Raw genomic sequence first — 21,926 nt, 5'->3', positions numbered from 1 at the left:
AGTTTGAGACCAGCCTGGCCAATATGGTGAAACCCCTTCTCTACTAAAAATACAAAAAATTGGCTGGGCATAGTGGCAGGCGCCTATAATCCCAGCTACTCAGGAGGCTGAGGCAGGAGAATTGCTTGAACCCAGGAATTGGAGGTTGCAATGAGCCGAGATTGCGCCATTGCGCTCCAGCCCGGGTGACAGAGTGAGACTCCAACCGCCCCCCCCCCCCCCCAAAAAGAAAAAATCCTGTTCTTATTATGCGGTTGAAATATTGAACTTATTATATTGAATGATAGGTTTTTTTTTCCTCCTTACATTGTCTGTTTCCTTCAAATTTTGATACTTCTGTTTATTTGTTTAGTTTAGTTTTAATCTTTCACATTAAAAGCTTCCCTCAAATGTCACATATTTGATGGTCAGCTCATATTTGAGAGTGAGGGACTAAAAAGATGTTTGGAAGCTCTGAGCATGTGGCTGGGGCATTTGGATAGGAAACTTCACTGGAAGCTAATCTGAGGGCCATTTGGAGAGAGTCCCTGACAGGTCTGGCTTCAAGCTATCTGGGAATGGAGCAAGAGGGCGGGGAAATCCCATCTCCAGCATCCATGACATCCCCGTGTAGTCAGGATGGCACCTTCACCTCAACTCTACCTGGTGTCCTCTCCAGAGGAAAAAAGTGCCATTGTCTGCTGGGATGGCACGGGGCAGTCACATTTCTGAGAGGAGTAGGGGAGAGGAAGTGGGAACATCACTGCTTCTCAAACAGACTTTAAAAAATGTGTGACAACTTTATTCAAATGCATCTCACATACCGTGTTATCATCCATTTAAAGTGTGCAATTCAGGGGTTTTAGCTTATTCACAAGGTCGAACAACTATCACCACAATAAATTTCAAACATTTCTTCATGCCCAAAAGAAACCCTATACCAATTAACAGTTACTCTTAACTTTCCCCTCCTCCCAAATGTCCCCTCCTCCTTCAGCCCCAGGCAACCACCAATCTACTCTTAGTTTGTGGATTTGCCTATCCTGGACATTTCATAGAAATTGGATAATGTGATTGTGTGTGCTCTTTTGTGACTGGTTTCTTTCACTTAACATGATGTTTTTATTTTTTCTTTCTTTTTTTTGAGACTGAAATTGGCTCTTGTCACCCAGTTTGGAGTACAATGGCACAATCTCAGCTCACTGCAACCTCTGCCTCCTGGGTTCAAGTGATTCTCCTGCCTCAGACTCCCGAGTAGCTGGGATTACAGGTGTCCACCACCACACCTGGCTAATTTTTGTATTTTTTGTAGAGACAGGGTTTTGCCATGTTGGCCAGGCTGGTCTTGAACTCCTGACCTCAGGTGATCCACCTGCCTCAGCCTCCCAAAGTGCTGGGATTACAGGCATGAGCCACCATGTCAGGCCTTAACATAATGTTTTTCAAAGTTTATCTTTGTTGTAGTATGTACGAGGACTTCATTTCCTTTTGTTGCCAAACAATATCTCATTGTCTTAATATATCACATTTTATTTGTTCGTTCATCAGCTGATGGACATTTAGGTTTCCTTTTTTGGACTATGAGCATTGATGTGCAACTTTGTGTGCGTACATATAGTTTCATTTATTTGGGGTATAGCTAGGAACAGAACCTCTGAGTCATATGGCAACTCTCTGTTTAAGCCTTTGAGGCTTAAACCAAAATATTTTTCAAAGCACCTGCACCATTTCACTTTTCCACCAGCAATTTATGAGTGTTTTAATTTCTCCACATGCTCATCAACATATGTTATTGTCTGTCTTTTTTATCATAGCCATCCTAGTTGGTGTGAAATGATATCTCTTTGTAGTTTTGACTTGCCTTTCCCTAAATGACTAATCATGAGTTTTTTTTTTTTTTTTTTTTTTTTTTGAGACAAAGTCTGGCTCTATCGCCCAGGCTAGAGTGCAGTAACACGATCTCAGGTCACTGCAACCTCCACCTCCCAGGCTCAAGCAATCCTCCCACCTCAGCCTCCTGAGTAGCTGGGGCTACAGGTGCACACCACGACACCTGACTAATTTTTGTTTTCGTAGAGACACGGTTTTGCCGTGTTGCCCAGGTTTGTCTCAAACTTCTGAGCTCAAGTGATCTGCCCATCTTGGCCTCTCAAAGTGCTGGGATTACAGGTGTGAGCCACTGCACCCAGCTGAGCATCTTTTCTTGTACTTATTGACCATTTATATATCTTCCCTGGAGAAATGTCTATTCAGATCCTTTGCCCATTTTAACACAAGCCCCTTATCAGATACATGATTTGTAAAAATCTTCTCCCATTTTGTTGTCTTTCCATTTTCTTCTTGGTGTCCTTTGAAGCACAAAAGTTTTTAATTTTTATTTAGCACAAGTATCTATTTTTTATGTTATTGCTTTTACTTTGGGTGTTATACCTAGCAAACCATTGGCTAATCCATGGGCAAGAAGACTTATGCCTATGTTATCTTCTAAGAGTTTTATCATTTTATCTCTTACATTAGGGTCTTTAATCCTTTTGAGTTAATTTTTGTATATGGAATGAAGTAGAGGTTTAAATTCTTTTGCACATGGATATCCAGTTGTCCCAACCCCATTTTTTGAAAAGAGTGTTCTTTCCCTCATTGAATTGTCTTAGCACCTATGTTGAAAATCTGTTGACCATAAATATGAGGGTTTGTGTCTGGACCCTGCATTCTATTCCATTGTTCTATCTTTTTGTCCTCATGCCAGTATCACACTGTCTTGATTAACATGGCTTTGTAAGTAAGTTTTGCTAACAGGAAATCTGAGTCCCCCAAAAAGCCAGCTGGGATTTTGATAAGAATTGTGCTGTATCTGTAGATCAATGTGGGGGGTATGGCCATCTTAATAACATTAAATCTTCTGATCCATGAAAATGGGATGTCTTTCCATTTATTTAATGTCTTTGACTTCTTTGATATAACTTCTTTAATGTCTTCAAGCAATGATTTTGTTTCCAAAATATGTTTTCCCCTTCTTTTGTTAAATTTCTTCCCAAGTGTTGAATTATTTTGGATGCTATTATAAATAAAATTATTTTTAGAATTACATTTCATATAATTTATTGTTATCACAAAAGAGTATATATATATTTTTGTATATTGATCTTGACTATTGCAAGACTCAAGTCTCACTGAACTCATTTATTAGTTCTAATTGTATATAGAATCTTAGGATTTTCTGAACACAAGATCATGGCTTCTGCAAGTAGATACAGTTTTATTTCTTTCTTTCCAATCTGAATCCCTTTTATTTCATCTTCTTACCTAATTGCCCTGGTGGTTACAAAGTTGAATAGAAGTAGTGAGAGTGGAAATCCCTGTCTTGTTCCTAATCTTAGGGAGAAAACTTTCAGTCTTTCAGCATTAACTATGATGTCCACCTTGGGAAAAAAAGAATTTTAATCAGTTCTTATTTTAATTGCCTTTTTACCCCTAGTTCTAAGATAACAATGCTACCAATTTCTGAGCATTTTAGGGCTTCTGGATTGTTGGCTGGATGGTTTTAAGCTGTCTCCACTGCAAGCTTAGAATTCTCTTTTCTTTAATAAAATACTAATGAAATGATGATAACTATGATACTGATAACCATGGAACTTTGAAAAAATTGTATAAATTTAAGGGGTGCAAGTGCAGTTCTGTTACACGGAAATACTGGGGAGTGGTGAAGTCTAAGCCTTTAGTGTAACTATTACCCCAAAAATGTACAATTGCACCCACTGAGTAATTTCTCATTCCTCACCCTTCACCCCCACACTCTTCTAAGTCTTCAAAGTCTATTATTCTATACTCTATGTCCATGTCTACACAGTACTTAGCTCAACCATGGGATTTTAACTTCAAGATGTCAGACTAACCACACATTTTTCTGTCCAGGTGAGGGATGAGAAATGACTCAATAGGTACAATGCACATTTTTTTGGGTAATGGTTACACTAAAGACTGGATCTAAATTAAATTGGCAGTTAAGTGAACTGTAAAATAGTATAAACCACAATTGTGAAGAGAACTGGGGTGATTTCATCAGTAGACCAGAATTTTCAGCTGATTTCGAGAAGACAGAAAGTAGACAGAGGGGTTTCTGATGAAAATATGTATCAAACACATGCATCTAGGTTTTTTTTTTTTTTTTTTTTTTTTTTCCCCTTTGAGATAGAGTCTTACTCTGTTGCCCAGGCTGGAGTGCAGTGGTGCAGTCTCAGCTCACTGCAACCTCCACCTCCTGGGTTCAAGCAGTTCTCCTGCCTCAGCCTTCCAAATAGTGGGATTACAGGTGCACGCCACCATGCCCAGCTGATTTTTTTGTATGTTTCTTTTTTAATAGAGATGGGGTTTCACAGTGTTGGCCTGGCTGGTCTCGACCTCCTGACCTCAGATGATCCACTTTGGCCTCCCAAAGTGCTGGAATTATAGGCATGAACCACCACGCTTGGCCCAAGCATCTACTTTTACTTGTTTCTAAAATATATTTTTTAATGACATAAAACCATGAGGACAGGGAGTCCCACATTCCAGAGAATCCCAGTCTATCACTCACAAAGTAGGATGTATCCAATTTGGTTTGAACGGCTTGGGTCAGTTCTGTGTCCTCAGCTTCCATGACCTCAGGTCCTAGTGAATCTACACTCCAGGGAGGTGGAGACACACCAAGGACAGCAGGAAGAGCTGGGAGTCTCTTTCTGTTCCTGCTTTCTCTCCTAAGGCTTTTTAGGTGAATCATGGAGCCTCCTGGAGCCTGGCAGTCCCTTTGCTAAAATGAGGATAAAAACATCTGTCCTCTCTCCTTCAGGGGTGTAGCTGTTGGACTAAACTGAGATCAGAAGTAGGTATAATCTAGAAATTCTCATTCTCAGACTTTAAATGTTAAAATCATCTCCCTTTAACATTCACATTACAACGATGGCATGGAATGGCCTGCCCAGATTAGCAGATGAGCTTCGTAGTCTAATATAGCCCTCCCCTTAACTCTCCTGCTGTGGAAGTCAGTCCTCATAATTCCACTACTGTGGCATGTGATGGGACACTGTCCACTGACCACAGGGCCTTTCCCACAGTGTAAAATGTGATGTGTTCACCACTGTTTAACTGCCTTTACCAACTCCCACGAAGGAGGATCTGCCTTCTCTAACATGTCACTCAGCATGGGTGCCCCAGGCACAAATCATGTAGTGCCAGCAGGTTGGTGGTGGCTAGAAGTGGTGTTCTAGCATCAGTCCCCCTCTCCTGTCCACCAGTCCTGGCACAGCACCCAGGTCAACAGTAAAAATCGTACAGGTAAATTGTATCTGGGATACAATGTAAATTGTGAATTCTTTGTCCTCTATTTTTTCAGCCCATCCTCCATCCATGCAACATGCTCCAATATCCTGCTGATAGGTGTGGTGGGTTGAGCAACGAACCGCCATAGAGTTTAATGTCCTAATCCCTAGAATCTATGAATATGTTACCCTACAGGCCAAATTAATTTTGCAGCTGTGATTAAATGAAGGATTTTGAAATGGAAGATCATCCAGGTGGGTCCACTGTCATCACAAAGGTCCTCAAGAGTGAGGCAGGAGAGTCAGAGGGAGAGAAGGAAGCAGAGGGAGAGAGAGACATGTGACAACAGAAGTGTGGCAGTGGAGAGAAGGGGGCAGCGAGGGAGAGAGAGGGAGAGACAGATATTTGAAGATGGATGAAGGGGCCACCAGTCAAGGAATGCAGATGGCCTCTAAAAGCTAGAAAGGGTAAGGAAACAGATTGTCCCCTGGACCCCCCAAAAGTAATGCAGTCTTGCTGAGACTCTGGTTTTAGCCACATAGAACTCAATTTGGACTTCTGACCTGCTGAACTGTAAGAGAATAAATCAGAGTTTTTCAAGCCACTAAGTTTGTGGTGGTTTTGTTTGTGGTAACAAGCAGCAATAGAAAACTAATAAAGTAGGAGTGAAAACTGGATCATCTGCTTTGAAAAGCTGTTTGGTGGCATCTCCAGAAGCTGAACGTATGCCTACATTATGACTCACAATTCCTCTCCTAGGTATGTACCCGACAGAAATATGTATATATGGTCACCAAAAGACATCTATTTTAATATTCATAGCAGCATTATTTGTAATGTCCCAAACCTGAGAATTACCCAAATGTCTATCAGTAGTAGAATGAATAAGTAAGTGAGGCACAATCACACAACGGAATACTATACAGCAAAAGGAATAAACAGATGACAGCCACACACAGTATGCACCTCTTAAACATACTGTTGAGTGAAAGATGCCAGTCAACAGAGTGATTCAATCACTATAAAGTGCAAAAACAAAGAAAACTACTCTATGCTATTTGAAGCCACCACTCCCTCCAATGAGAGATCTGAAGAGGGAGTGTTCTAGGGGAACTGGTAATGTTCTGCTTCTTGATCTGGACGATGCTCAGTTTGTGCAAAATCATTGGACTTGTGAAATGTGCATCTTTTTTTTAAATGAAGTCTGTGTCCCTGTGGCCCAGGCTGGAGTGCAGTGGTGCTATCACGGCTCACTGCAATTGCTGCCTCCTGGGTTCAAGTGATTCTCCTGCCTAAGCCTCCCCAGTAGCTGGGATTACAGGCGTACAACACAACACCTGGCTAATTTTTGTATTTTTGTAGAGATGAGGTTTCATCATGTTGGCCAGGCTGGTCTTGAACTCCTGACCTGGAAGTGATTTACCCTCCTTGGCCTCCCAAAGTGCTGGGATTACAGGCGTGAGCCACAGCATTCAGCCAAAATACTTGTCTTTTAATAGGTACACTGCACATTGATGAAATTTTTTTAAGAGAACGGTCGGAGGTGGTAAGGGGGAGGAGCCCCGTGCCTTCGTGCAAATTTGCTCAGTGTTCCCTGGTAACTTCCAAACAAATGGTTGAAGGCAAAGGGCAGCCCAGATCTAGGATTCAATCTCGCTAGAGCCCAACTTTGAGGTAAAGCGCCCTGTGTACTTGCTTTGCATATGTTTACTAAATGAGGATCCTTTGGTCCTCATTTCAGAGGCGTCTTTTCTTTAATGAAGGAAGCCTGACCAGAGATAAATCTACTTTTCCCCGTTGAGGACTCAAAACTATAAACAAGTTTTGATTGACATTATCTGAATAACAAAAATAGTGCTGGTCTTTTCTCCACCAGACCCTCCAAAATAAATGAAGAGTTATAAACGTTGCTTCTGGTCGGGTGTCGTGGCTCACACCTGTAATCCCAGCACTTTGGGAGGCCGAGGTGGGCGGATCACTTGAGGTCAGGAGTTCTAGACCAGCCTGGGCAACATGGTGAAAATCCGTCTCTATTAAAAATACAAAAATTAGCCAGGCGTGGTGGTGCACACCTGTAATCCCTGCTACTCCGGAGGCTGGGTCATGACAATCAGTTGAACCCAGGCGGCGGAGGTTGCAGTGAGCCGAGATCAGGGCACTACACTCCAGCCTGGGCGACAGAACGAGACTCTGTCTCAAAAAAAAAAAACAAAAACTAAAACTAAAAAATAACGACAAAAAAAGTTGCTTCTACTTCATTTCCTTTTCATCTCTCGGTGGAGTTTTTAACATATGAAATGTATTTTGCGAAATTTTGTTAATGTGTTCTATTCATGTTTTAATAATAGTATAATAACCTTATAAATTCCTAAAGACATAAGAATGGTTGTTCCCACTAACACCCCAACCTGAAGTGAGGCTCTGGCTTTACCTGAAGTGAGTACAGGGAGGTGGAGGGGTGGAGGGACCGGTGGGGACAGACAAACTCATGGACCAGCGGGTGGATGTGAGCTGAGGGGAGGGATACGGCCTGGAAGAGCCAAAGCCCGTGATGTAGGGGTGCGTACTTCTCTCAGTGGGGAGACCCTGCTGCCGCTGTTGTTGACCAAGTCGCCGAGGCCGAAGCGCGGTTGCCGAAGCGGGGGACGGGGGTGGGACTTACAGGAACAGAAGGCGGAGCTTCCAGTAGCTTCTGGCCCCTCTGGGTCCAGAGTGGCCTTGCCACCCTCACCTGCGCAGAGCCGGGAGCCGACGCGTCACCCCCAAAGGAAGCGCCGCGCTGCCAGGGCGTCTGGCGAGGTACGCGCTCCGGGTCCCAGCTCCAGCGCTTCGCGGCAGTCGCCCACCTCTTTCCGCCGAGCAGGGCGGGGACCGGGCGGCATCTCCGAGATCTGCGATTCGAACCGCCGAGGAGCCGAAGACCACAGCTCACCTCGGACGGCGCCCTAGGGCCACCACACAGAGGGTCAGGCAGTGCCAGAGGGAGGTTGCAAGCGCCGCCACCAACTCGACAGCGCGTCCCAGGTCAGTGTGAGGCGCCGTGCCTGCCGGCTGCACTTGGGAAACTTTGGCTTGCAGTGGCGGCTGTCGGGAGGAGGACATCGAGGGCGCAGCGTGGGACCCAGCGGCCCGCACGACCGCAGTGCTCCCTGCCCGGTGCGCGCAGGCCCCTGAAGCCTGCACCTCCCGCGCACCCTGACAATGCAGTGCCCAGAGCAGGGTGCGAGACCCAGGGCCAGCCGAGGGCCGTCGGGCTGCAGGGGCCTCCCGAGAGACTCTGCCCCGCCACCCCGGGACGCGCTCCACGCGAGCTCACCCTCGCGCCTCCTGCCGTTCCCGCTGGTTCTCGGTTCCAGTTTTGAGGCCCCTGGGGCTTGGACTCCGCGGGGATGCGGGTTCCGCCTCCTTCTCAGCCTCGCCGACCGGCGGGAACCGGCAAGGGCTGCCCGGCCGGGGGCGGTCGAGGAGGACGCGGGGCGGGGGACTGACGGGCGAAGGTCGGCGCAGCAGAGGGAGCAGCGCGCGCTGGGCCGCAGGAGCTCGCGGGTCGGAGGGTCTGACTTGGGCGCGTCTCCGCAGGTGCCTGGGCAGCTGGGCAGCAGGAGGTGCCGGCTGGGCGCGGGCTGGGGACTGCGGAGCGGTTTGCAGCCTCTGGCTCTGGAAGCACAGGGGCGGGCAGCTGGTCCCCGCGCTTCTTTGGCACCAGGTGCGCACAGCCTTGGCACCAGGAAACCGGATCCCGTTAGCTGAGAGGCGGGTGCAGAGGTGCGCCTGCTCCGGGATGGGGGCCGTGGCTGCGCCCCTCAGAAGCGCCATTTCCCAAGGGAGGGCCGCGTCCGGCGGGCAGGCGAGCGGCGTAGGGACCGCTCCGCAGCGACTGTGGGCAGAACCCGTTTTAGTGGATGGTGATCGCCTTAGCCCGCCAGCTGCCTGCCCTGGCTCAGAGATGAGGCGACGAAACGCGTACCCCGCCCCCATTGGTGCCCTGACGCTGTCTCCCCAGTCACCTTCCTTTGCCCTTCTCCGACAGCGCCTTGAGCTCGCTTCCTCCTGCTCTCAGGAAAAACTGAGGAAACGCGCCTGGTTCCAGGGGTCGGCGGGGACCGTGGAGACTCTGCTAGCATCCTCAACAGCTTGGAAATCCCATCACCTTGGTTCCCTGAGACTTGGAGGAGTAGGTTGCGCGCGCTCTCTCTCTCTCTATCTTGTGTGTGTGTGTGTGTGTGTGTGTGTGTGTGTGTGTGTGTGTGTGTGTTGGCAGGGGAGGTGAATCAGTAACAGAGGTTGGGACATAGATGCCCCAAAGGCCTGGGGCACAGCCGAAGTAACTAGGAGAACACAGCAGCCCTTTGGGGGTATATGTGGGAAACACAGCAAACCTTACCAGCTACTCGTCTCCTTGGGCGGTTTCGAAATATTTCTTGCAAGTCAATACCAGGGAAGAATCTTTTCCTGGCTAGTCATTCCATTTTCCAGGACGACCTCAGATGCATCTTTTATTCTGTCTCTGTCCCTTTCCTTGGGTGGGGGGGAGATACACATTTGCTTGTGGCAGGCAGGCTTGCCTTATTCCAGTGCAGCTGGCCTCCCTCCTGGCCTTCCACTGTCCACTAGGACTCTGGGTTTTTTTCAAACCCGTTTAGGAAAGGCAGGGCAGCAAACCTCCAGCTCCTGGCCCATTCTACTAATTCAAGGCTGTCGTCTTCTCTGGGACCTGTGAGCTCCCTGGACCCGTCTCTAGGCTGTGGCAGCCATCTGTCTCTGCCTTTCACTCCTGCAGGGGAGCTGAGCATCACACCACTTGGACTTAATGACGGAGACAGCTCTGTGTGAATCTGAGGCAGGGGTCCATAGCAAACAGGAAGTGGCCTGGAATGAGGAATGAAGAATTTGCCTCAGATATTCTCCAAGTGTGCATTAGAAGCATCTCCCATGGAATATGTGGGAGTGGAGCCTAGAATTTTCTTTTTAACAGGCGCTCCATGTGTTTCTTATGCTCACAAAAGGAGAACCCACTGGTATAGGGAACCTAGCATCCCGTTGTCAGACCCCACCAGCCCTCATGATTCCTGTATGCAGTGCCTGTATTTGGCAATGCATGTTTATAAACGGACATTCATTGAATTCTTAATTAGCAAGTGTGTTCGGATCTTAAAATCCTCACAATCATCTACTGTAAAGTAGATATTATGCCCCTTTTAGAGGTGAGGAAACTAAGGCTAAGAATGACTTCTCAGAGGTTGGTAACTTGGAGAGAGCTGGAGCCCAGGTCCCTGATATGCACCCCGCTGCCTCACCTGAGCAGTCTCTAATCGCCTTTGGGGCAGCGCATAGGCAGGGACTGAGGCAAGGGCGATGGGCTGAATTTTGAGTTCAAACCCATTTGTTAAGTTCTCCCCCACCATGGCCAGATAATGAACTTTATGAGAGGAAGCGTGGATCCTATTTGGAGGTAGAGTGAAAGGCTCAAAGGAAAATAACTTTTCTTTCTTTCTTTTTGGAGGGGGAGGGGACAGAGTCTTGCTCTTGTCACCCAGGCTGGAGTGCAGTGGTGCAACCTCGGCTCGCTGCAACCTCCACCTCCTGAGTTCAAGTGATTCTCCTGCCTCAGCCTCCTGAGTAGCTTGGATTACAGGCATCCGCCACAATGCCCGGCTAACTTTTGTATTTTTAGTAGAGACGGGGTTTCACCATGTTGGCCAGGCTGGTCTCAAACTCCTGACCTCAGGTGATCCGCTTCCCCCTCAGCCTTCCAAAGTGCTGGGTTTACAGGCATAAGCCACCATGCCCCACCACTTTTCTGTCTTAAGAAAGGAAAACTGGGGGTGGCATGGGGACAAAAAGCCACAGGAAAGGCCTGGTCTATCATCTCCAAGATGGCTTTGCAAGCACCTCAGCTCATACAGCACTGCCATGTGAGATAATACACAAATCAGGCCCTCAAAACGGAGTCCTACTCCGTGGGAAGCTGGCCATCCAAGAAGCAAGGCGATATTGAGATAAAGGACACAAACATGAATTGACCTCTGGCAAGCAGGTGAGTAAGATGATTGACTTTGGGAGAGTGCCCTCACCTTTCCTTTCTCAGCCTCCTCATCTGCACCAAGTGAGTGCCGAGGCCCTTCCAACCCCAGCAGTCCTTGCACGGCAGACTCAGCCCTGCAGGCAGACATACACAAGGTTGCTGTGCATCGAATCTCCAGACACTTTACAAACTCATAATCAGTGAGATATGACTAACTGAGCAAACATTGCAGGGATTTCTTAATAAGGAATTTAAAAACTAGACTCCAAATGGGAAAGATGCATGTAACAAGTTATTGGTGTTTATATAACTCTGAATAGCTTTGATTTCCTTCAGTAGGAACTGACAGCTGGCTGACAGAAAACTCATCCAGGGAGAGAAGAGACAAAAGTGAAGTATGAAATTTTGAATAATGTTTTCAGGTAACTTTCTATTTCCATTTAGAGTGGGTGTCTGGAAGGGTGAATGCAGTTATGGTTTGAATTGCTTTCATGTATCAACAGATATTTTTAATAGGGCTCATCTTTCCAAGATGCAATGTGCCTTATTTCCTTTTCCTGGCTTCCAGTCCCCTTGTAGCAGGGCAGGGAGCTGGGGACTTCATCGTCTGGCCTGCACATGCTCACTGAATCCCTGTTTTCAGCAAGCTGCCTCTAAGTTTGGACACTTTCTGATCAATTTGGAAAATAAATCTTTGTTTTCTTGCCTAGGAAAGTGATTGTCTGCTACTTGGGCGGCGATAAAATACGTAGGGATCCAGGTGTTCTGTCCACAGACTTTCAACCATCTTCTTGTTCTAAGCCCTGTTACTCATTGCCATTTTCTATGGCACTTGGAACCTCTAAGTCCTAAATGTCACAGGTCCTGTGGGTAAGCAGCCTCCCTGGGTCTGTGTCCTGCAGCCTCCTCTGCCATGCTAAGGCCATTTGCCACTCCACCATTCCCCCATTTCCAGAGCCTGTTTGAAATTGCTTATCTAATGGTATCTCTCCTCCAATTTTCTTTGTTCTTAAAAATATGCATATTTAAAATATTTTTAAAAAATAACTCAATGCTTATAATTTTGGTGGCATCTTGGGCATAGAGGGAGGAACTAAAGGAGCATTGTAAATATGCCACCATGAGGTGCAAGTGATATTAAAGACACTGTAATTTTTGAATGAAAAGCAGTTTATCCATCAGTTTAATAATTAATATCTTGTAATAATATCGAAATGATAGTATTTGGAAATTGTAAGGAAAGTACACTTAAAGGATATGCTCTTTCCATGTTTCGCTTATTAGATTCCACTGATGTTTACAGAATGAGAAGAAGCATTGCATCTTAGAAATATGAGATCCTTAAAAAAACAACATTTCCAATATTTTATCTGTTATTTTAGATAGGTTGTGGATTGGAGACATGATAAACTTTTCAAAAAGCTAATTCTGAGATAAATATTTTAGAAAGAAGAATGCAGTGAGTGTGAAGACAAAACAAGAAAATCTTTCTCTAGACATTGTCTGATTTCATTACCACATCCCCATGGAATGCATATTCTATGATTGTCATTCCACGTGTGAGGAACTCAAGACTCTTAGAGGCTGAGAGACTTGATCAAGGCACATAGCCAATAAGTGTGGGAGTTACGATTGACCCCTGTCAGATGCCTGAACTTTCTGCAGTTGAACTATTATCTATATAGAAGGTGCCACTGAATTTGGGGATTGCTTATAGTCTAGACATAACAGAGGGATCGACTGGATGTTAGTATGCTGTCAGCACTCAGTGTCCAATCAGGATGCTTCAAGGAAGAAAGAACGTTCTAGGCAACAGAAGTGGTCATCATCAAAAGTTGAGTTCGACTCTGTGGAAAGGAAATAAGTCAGACATAAATATCAGTGTTTTTGAGGTACAAATGGAGAAAACAAGATAAAAGAACTCCAGAAAAGAATGAAGGGCTAAAGAGAAGGGAGTTCTTCCATTCAGGTACTGATGACAGAAAGAACCTGAACATGTACTGTACATTTGGAGAATAAAGTATCTGACACCTTTTTTTCCCTGACAAGTTCAATGTTTAGACAATTTCAAAAGTTATCTACTAAATGTTAAAAAGTGAGCGAACAGGCTGGGCGCGGTGGCGCACGCCTGTAATCCCAGTACTTTGGGAGGCTGAGGTGGGCAGATCACCTGAGGTCGGGAGTTCGAGATCAACCTGACCAATATGAAGAAACCCCATCTCTACTAAGAACACAAAATTAGCAGGGTATGGTGGCGCACACCTGTAATCCCAGGTACTCGGGATGCTGAGGCAGGAGAATCACTTGAACCCAGGAGGCGGAGATTGCAGTGAGCCGAGTGGCACCATTGCACTCCAGCCTGGGCAACAAGAGCGAAATTCCATCTCAAAAAAAAAGAAGTGAGCAAACAAAGTGGCTTTAAAAATCTTTAGAATGAGGAAAGAGTCAACCTCATGAGGTTGGTTTTGCTGGACACTCCCGCAGTCCTCAGAGGAGAGGGTCTGCCTATGTCCACACTGCAGGTGGATTAGGCAGCAAGTTGGTGCCACTGCTCAACTTCTCTGAGACCCTGAAGCCCACAGCACCCTCTTTTTCCACAAGACTATGATGGGGCCACTGTCCTCCTTAGGCATGGCAGTCGCCAGCATAGTAGCAGCTCCTCTTCTTCTCCCAGAACTTCCTGACATCAACCTTGGTGAAAGAAAAGCTGTGACAGCAAGTGCTCAGGTTTAGTGTTGTGGAGAAAGGCCTTTACTTGAGGATGGCTGAAAAGTAGAAAGCCTTGGCTGGCCGTGGTGGCTCATGCCTGTAACCCCAACACTTTGGGAGGCTGAGGCAGGAGGATCATTTGAGGCCGGGAGTTCAAGACCAGCCTGGGCAATATAGCAAGACCCTGTGCCAAAAAATAAAATAAAATAAGTATTTTAAAAAATGTAAGTAAAATATCTTCCCCCAAAGATTCTGCTGAGACTTTAAAAAATAAAAACAAGATTGACCTAAATACTAGAAACTAGACAAGAATATAATATTGAAATCTGGTATCTGACAACTTGTTCTCGTTTGAATATGTTTCTCAAATGCTACTTTTTGTCAAATAATTTTTTAAATGACTGATACTGTATAGCAATTGAATTGCAATTACTAAATAGTTTCTCTATTTGATATTACATTCCAGCTCATTTCTCTACATTTCTATGCTCTATTAAGCCCATTTATATATAAAAAATGCTTTAAAAATGATCCTTTTGTGATCACTGTCTCATGTGAGCTCTTTTCAGATGTTTTGCATTCAGAATAGACCTCTGAGTTGGACCCAAGCTGTCAACTGATCCCAGATTCCTAAGTTCCTGACTTGCAGGTATGTCTGGCTCCAAGATAGCCTTTATAGAGTATGTCCCGGGGAACATAAAATGAAAGCATTCACTCTCATTGTATTTATGTATGTATATATTGAGTAGTTATTTGCTTTGCACCATCAATGATACTGAAGTGGAGATGAATACTATGTCCTTTTGAATACTGCCTTTCAGGGGCTTAGTCAGTTGAAACTCCAGCTGAAAGTCAAGGCACAAATGTCATCGATAATGTCATGAGAACTGAATTACTCTTTTAAAAGGAAGACCTAATAGGACTCTTTGGAAATTTTAATAATGAAGTATATCTTACATATATGCTATGCTCTTTTCTGCACACACATTCTATTTCACAATAAGTAAATAAGCCTGATATACAGAAAAGTATGTGAAATGTGTACTTTTAAAGAAGAAGAATAGAATGGACACCCACCTATGCACCACCCAGACTGGGAAATAGAACATCACCTGAACCTTTCAGCCTCTCTGTGTCCCTCCCAAAAGGCATTGTTCTCCCAATCTCTACCAAGGAGTAGCTTTCTCTTGACTTTTGCATTAATCATTCCCTTTGCTTTAAAAAAACATTTTCAGGTGCCCCTTATATTTGATCCGTAAGTAAAATAATTGTTTATTTTTAAAAAACTTAGTAGCAGGTACAAAATTAGGTGAATAAAGACAAGACAATATTGCCAGTGTATGACAAAAGCTTTTCATTTTTCATCTTTTTCAATTTCTCATCTTTTCATTTTTCTGATTAATACGTTTCCTGCAAGTTGCTTTTTTCCATTTATTCTAGTCTCTATCTTTAATGTAAGAGGCATTTTTGTTTGTTTTTAAATTTTTGTTGTGGCTGCTCATGATTAAAGGGTTGGGATTAAAAGCTGATGAGAACTCTTAAGCACACAAATGAGACTTGTCACCTGTAAGCCTCACTGCAGTACAACCTGGGTGGCATGTCAGATTCTTGAGAGAACGCCATAGCAATCAATGTATCCCTGAGGGGTGAGGGTATGGCTGCCGGCCTCCTCGAAGCCAAGGTGGGGAAGCAGGCTGTGGCCCCCTTCAGCAGTGGTCAGTAAGCAATCACTTATTCCCCTGCTTTCTTGTTCTCAAACGTGCTGGCGTCTCCCAGTCCAGAGACGCTCTGTGTCATCATTTCCTGAGAATAAACCTCTAGACAGCCCGTAGGATGGGAGGGGCAGTCTTCTATCTCCTAGTGACTGGGAGCTGGAGGAGTGACCTAAGGCAGCACTTCTCAAACTTTAATGTGCATGCAAATCACCTGGGGATCTTGTTAAAATGTAGGCTCTGAGTCAGTAGCTCTGGGGTGGGGTCTGACATTCTGCATATCAAATGAGTTTTCTGGTGGTGGTTATGCCAGGGTAGGATCACACTTCAAGTAGCAAGGACCTAGGAATTCTAACTGCTTATCTAACAGCTTTTCACCTACTCCTCCTTATTTTAGCTGTATTACACACACACACACACACACACACACACACACACACACACACACGCTGAGTCAGTTACTACTGGCTCACCTGCTTTCTGGCTTCCAAAATAGTGTTGCTGCCATCTTCTCCTCTTCCCTCTATCTTTGTTTATGTCTTTGACAAAATTCTTTGGTGTTAAGGATTTTCAGGAAGAAGCAAAATTAGATGTGTGTGTTCTGCCATATGAACCCTAACCATCTGCTAAAATGTTTTCCTGAAGTGTGGTTGTAACCAAGTAAATAAATCCTGTTTCCTTGTAAATAACCACTATTTAGGCCTCTAGGTCTTTGCAAAAGGAGTGTTACCTACTTCTCCCTCCTCCTTTGTCTGCCTGCCAGATTCTTACAAAATCTTCAAGACCCAACTCACACAGCTGGCTTCTGTGAAGCCCATTTTAGTCCCCAAGATGTTAAAGCTTCTGGGCTCTCCTGACTCTGTAACCAGCTGCTTATATAGTATCTCTCCCAAAAGGCTGTGAGCTCCTCAGACATGGGGCTTGTATCTTTGTAGCTCAGTGCCCAGCACATATCAGGAGCTTGTAGATGTTTAAGAATGAAATTTCTGCCTGCATGCTTACTTTTCTCTTTTTCCTTCTCTTTCTTTCTGCTCTCTTCGTCTCTTCTTTCTTTTGGTTGTTATTAGATTTGTTATCTATTCTATTATCAAATAGAAATCCATTTCCCATAATCTTAATTTTAAAAGTAAATAGGTAGAATAAACAATAGTTTTCAATTTCCAAAAACTACTGAATCAATGAAACAGATTTAAATATTATATATACATTCATCTGATTCTCCCCACCAACTCCAAGGACTGTTAAAAGACACAAATTTTCTTAGTCCTAGATGAAGACATAATTCTTACCACCTAATGGAATTATCTGTTGAAGGAGTCTGAATCTAAATTATTTAAATAAATTAAACATAAATACTTTTTAGTTTCAATAATAAAAATTAAAATGTTTACAAAGTCTGCATGGCTCCTTTCAGGTTTCTTGCCTATGAAACTCCTTTTTCAGAGCAGATAGACTGTTGTCAAATTTTAACCCTATAGTTCTTGCTAACCTCATTATCTGGTCAGTATATGATTTAAATAATAGAATCAAGAAAAATGCGTAATCACATGCTCACCATTCCAATCTCAGTGTGAATTTCAGATATTATGTCAGTTATTTTAACATGTTGCAGCCCAAACAATATTTCATCCTTCAAAAGAAACATAAAAATGTCCCTCAAATTGAAAATGTAGATATCACTTGCATTATTTAATTGAAGAGCATGTTTAAGTTATGTAATACTAAAGTTTTTACATACAGCTACTACAAACATGTTATATTTTAATTGATTCTGTTGCAATGACAATAGAATTTTGGCTTTTTGGCTTAAGTTTACTTTTTAAAATTTACATTTTAATTAATTTTTTTTAGAGATAGGGTCTCACTGTGTCACCCAGGCTGCATGCCTGTGGGATGATCATAGCTCACTGTAACCTCGAACTCCTGGGCTCAAGTGATCCTCCTGCCTCAGTCTCCTGAGTAGCTGGAACTACAGGTCACACCACCATGCCCAGCTAATTTTAAAACTTATTTTTGGTAGAGACAGAATCTCACCACACATTGCCCAGGCTGGTCTCAAATTCCTGTCCTCAAGTAATCCTCCTGCTTCAACCTCCCAACGTGCTGGGATTACAGATGTGAGCCGCTGTACTTATCCTAAATTTGCTTTTCAATATTATTAATTTAAAAATTATTTTTCATGGGTGGATTATTTTTTAATCAATGTGGGACTTAGGAAAGTACTATGTTGGTGTTATAAATATTCAATGAAGATTTTGAAAATAAATTTTAATTTGTAATCTCCTAAAGGTCATTACTATTCAAAAATTTATTTTATGTTGCAATTCACTATTTTGTTCTGCATTTATTAATAGCATAATCCCATTTATGTCCCCTACATATTGTCAAAATTAATTCTAATAAAATGAATATAAGTTGGGATGTTGATTCTGGCTAATCTTTTGGTCTTTACCATCTTTGATAACCAGGTATTGATTTCTAACCTCTGAAGATGGATGAAGGTATGGAAATTTCAAGTGAAGGAAATTCCTTGATCAAAGCAGTCCATCAGAGCCGGCTTCGCCTCACAAGACTTTTGCTAGAAGGCGGTGCCTACATTAATGAGAGCAACGACCGTGGGGAAACCCCTTTAATGATCGCTTGTAAGACCAAACATGTGGATCACCAGAGTGTCAGTAAAGCCAAAATGGTGAAATACCTGTTAGAGAACAATGCTGATCCCAACATACAGGACAAATCTGGGAAAACGGCTTTGATGCATGCTTGCTTAGAAAAAGCTGGCCCTGAAGTTGTTTCCTTGCTCCTCAAGAGTGGGGCTGACCTCAGCTTGCAAGACCATTCTAGTTACTCAGCTCTTGTTTATGCTATAAATTCAGAAGATACAGAGACCCTGAAAGTTCTTCTTAGTGCTTGCAAGGCAAAAGGGAAAGAGGTGATCATCATCACAACAGCAAAGTCGCCCTGTGGGAAGCATACTACTAAACAGTACTTAAATATGCCTCCTGTGGATATAGATGGGTGTCATTCCCCAGCTACCTGCACCACTCCTTCAGAAATAGACATCAAAACTGCCTCATCACCACTTTCACATTCTTCTGAAACAGAACTGACACTTTTTAGTTTTAAAGATCTTGAGCTCACTGGAAGCAATGATGATACCTGGGACCCAGGTTCCCCTGTGAGGAAACCTGCTCTGGCCCCTAAAGGGCCCAAGCTCCCCCAGGCTCCACCCTGGATCAAGAGTCCTCCATCATTAATGCACCAGAACAGAGTGGCTTCATTGCAAGAGGAGCTCCAGGATATTACACCAGAGGAAGAATTATCCTATAAAACCAATGGGCTGGCACTTTCCAAGCGGTTCATCACTAGGCACCAAAGCATTGATGTAAAAGACACTGCACATTTGCTAAGAGCCTTTGATCAGGCCAGCTCAAGGAAGATGTCATATGATGAAATAAATTATCAATCTTGTCTTTCAGAAGGAAATCAGCAATGCATTGAAGTCCCTGCTGACCAGGACCCAGATTCTAACCAGACAATATTTACTTCCACCTTAAGAAGTATTGTTCAAAAAAGAAACTTGGGGGCAAATCACTACAGCTCTGATTCCCAGCTCTCAGCTGGCCTTACCCCTCCAAATTTAGAAGATGGCAAAGCACTTGTAGGAAAGAAAAAGATCCTCTCACCATCTCCTTCCCAATTGTCAGAGCCCAAAGAATTGTTGGAGAATATCCCCCCAGGTCCCCTGAGCAGGAGAAACCATGCAGTTTTAGAAAGGCGAGGTTCAGGAGCTTTCCCTTTAGATCACAGTGTTACCCAAACCAGACAAGGGTTTCTCCCACCCTTAAATGTAAATTCTCACCCTCCCATCTCAGATATCAATGTCAACAACAAGATTTGCAGCCTTCTTTCTTGTGGTCAAAAAGTGCTTATGCCAACAGTTCCGATTTTCCCTAAAGAATTCAAAAGTAAGAAAATGTTGTTAAGGAGACAATCGTTGCAAACTGAACAAATTAAGCAATTAGTAAACTTTTAGGAGATGGGTATAAAACACACTTTCTTCAAATGTTTCTATCAGAGAAACAGAACTAGAGAAGAAATCTTAAATGTTCATTCTTTTAAATCTCGTAATTGGTTAGTCCATAATGGCTAGATGGATTAAAGTGTAATGTGATTTGTACTAGGCATCATGAACATAAAAAATAATATGTAGTTTCTGTTAAGGGAATTCTCTCAAATGAAAGCAAAGCTATTTTTCCCACTGTTTCCAATATTTAACAATCTCAATGTAGTCCAAATTTGTCATTAAAAAAAAAAAAATCAGCAAAGAAAGAAGGCCACATATGTTGGGGTAATTTTTTTAAATTTTCAGATTGGCTAAATATTTTATTAGGAAACAGTTTTCAAGTCAATAATTTTTAACATTTCATGTTAATAAATGAGATTGCAATTTTTTATGATCCCCAAACCATAAAAGAAAACACTGACAGCTATAAAATGTTCTAAGATCAATAAATTCGAGCTACAAAGAAAGAATGAACTAATTCTTTACAAGTGGTGACTGAAGGTAGATAAAATTCTACTTAAAAATTTAAAAGGTTAAACACTGTATTAGAATGGGCAACTAAAATATTCGTGGTGTCAATTTAATCAGTGTCAAACCGGCAAGTCAGAGTTTTACAACCTACTAGGAATCTATGCTGAGTCTTGTTTGTGTACTGTGTTTTGCTTTGCTTTGTTTTGATTTTTAAACAGACTTACCTGTAATGTTATCTTACGGAATTATTCTTTCTCCGTATCTTTTAATTCCTGTTATTAGTTTTGGAAGCCTATCCATAAGTTTCCAATAACAAGATGATACAAAAGTTAAAAAGCATTCCTCTTAACTTATATCAAATTATTCTTGTCTTTCAAAAAGAACAACAAAAAAAGTTCATCATGGATAAAAACTAAGTGCTTGCTTTCTTTTAAGAAGAAAAACTGATGATTAGAGTAGGTTAGCTAAAATTAAGAGAGGCAGTAGAAACTTAATCACAAAATGTACTAAATATTTGGCAATATTAAACAATACCTTTTTATTTCTGATATGTAGTTATTAGACATTTATATATTAAGGATAACTTCCTTAGTGTGACATTCCAATCATCTAGTATTTTAGGACCTGTGAAGAACTTCCAACAAAATTAATGAATACCATATTAGTATTATAAAATAAAGTAATAATTATATCATCTATATAACTTCAAAGTATGATGTTTATACAAAGAATCCTTATTTCAATCTAGCAGCTTAACAACAAAGAATAAATCAGACTATACAAAACCTAAAGTATTAATTTGATGATTGTCATGTACAACTTTCTTTGCCTTCTGAATAGAGGTGATCCTAACAATTGGCATGACGCTTTTCTTGGTAATTTGATATAAGCAAGTTGTAATGTACATAGTAATTATTTAATTACTTGTGGCTTTAAAAAGTAATTAGAGGTTTTTCCATTTCATGTCTTCAACATTAATATTAATTACACTAAAAATATTTTTTGATTCAGAACTTAGAATTGTACCTGATATTTATAGGTAGCTAAATGCTTTCTGCAAGTTTAACACCGAGAAAAGTACTTGACTTCAAGTTGTAAGGATACAATTTGGAAGGATATGTAAATAGATTAGTTCATAAACAAAATGGTATCAATAAAGATTTAAAATATCATTTTGGTTACTGATTTTTATTTATCTTTCAAATACTAATGATATTTCAACATAATTTCAAGAGTAATTGTGCCACATGCTACTTTGAATCAATAGAAAACTAAGAAAGAATAACTTTTGTTGCTATTCTCAAACCAACATGAAAAAGATATTTAACAGCATTTTAAAAATGTTTTTTGGCCGGGCTCGGTGGCTCATGCCTATAATCCTGGCACTTTGGGAGGCCGAGGCAGATCACTTGAAGTCAGGAGTTCCAGACCAGCCTGGGCAACATGGCAAATCCCCATCTCTACTAAAAATACATAAAATTAGGCTGGACATGATGGCTCACACCTGTAATCCCAGCACTTTGGGAGGCTGAGGCTGGTGGATCATGAGGTCAGGAGTTCGAGACCAGCCTGGCCAAAATGGTAACACCCCATCTCTACTAAAAATACAAAAAGTAGCTGGACGTGGTGGTTCGTGCCTGTAATTCCCCGCTACTTGCGAGGCTGAGGC

The 21,926-nt window shown here is 42.7% G+C and overlaps 1 protein-coding gene across 3 annotated transcripts; it reads left to right on the top strand.

Moving 5' to 3' along the window:
• The first annotated feature begins 7,961 nt into the window (after positions 1 to 7,961).
• Positions 7,962 to 21,423, top strand: ANKRD34B (ankyrin repeat domain 34B). Of its 3 annotated transcripts, XM_023215081.2 has the most exons (6): positions 8,200 to 8,298; positions 9,335 to 9,452; positions 11,636 to 11,721; positions 13,929 to 14,014; positions 14,578 to 14,657; positions 18,189 to 21,423. In XM_023215081.2, the coding sequence occupies exon 6, from the start codon at positions 18,212 to 18,214 to the stop codon at positions 19,754 to 19,756; it is 1,545 nt and encodes a 514-aa protein (XP_023070849.1). In that variant the 5' UTR covers positions 8,200 to 8,298; positions 9,335 to 9,452; positions 11,636 to 11,721; positions 13,929 to 14,014; positions 14,578 to 14,657; positions 18,189 to 18,211; the 3' UTR covers positions 19,757 to 21,423. The 3 variants fall into 3 exon arrangements, with proteins under 3 accessions (XP_023070847.1, XP_023070848.1, XP_023070849.1); XM_023215079.2 differs by lacking the exon at positions 13,929 to 14,014 and having other exon boundaries at positions 7,962 to 8,298; positions 9,305 to 9,452; positions 11,639 to 11,721; XM_023215080.2 differs by lacking the exon at positions 13,929 to 14,014 and having other exon boundaries at positions 7,962 to 8,298; positions 9,305 to 9,452.
• The last annotated feature ends 503 nt before the right edge of the window (positions 21,424 to 21,926 follow it).

Source organism: Piliocolobus tephrosceles, chromosome 4, assembly GCF_002776525.5.
Source record: "Piliocolobus tephrosceles isolate RC106 chromosome 4, ASM277652v3, whole genome shotgun sequence".
In the NCBI taxonomy this organism is placed as follows: domain Eukaryota; kingdom Metazoa; phylum Chordata; class Mammalia; order Primates; family Cercopithecidae; genus Piliocolobus; species Piliocolobus tephrosceles.
This window is presented reverse-complemented; position numbering and strand designations above follow the sequence as displayed.

Coding starts and splice junctions, on each gene's coding strand:
- ANKRD34B (XM_023215079.2), top strand. CDS start 18,212: ATGGATGAAGGTATGGAAATTTCAAGTGAAGGAAATTCCTTGATCAAA.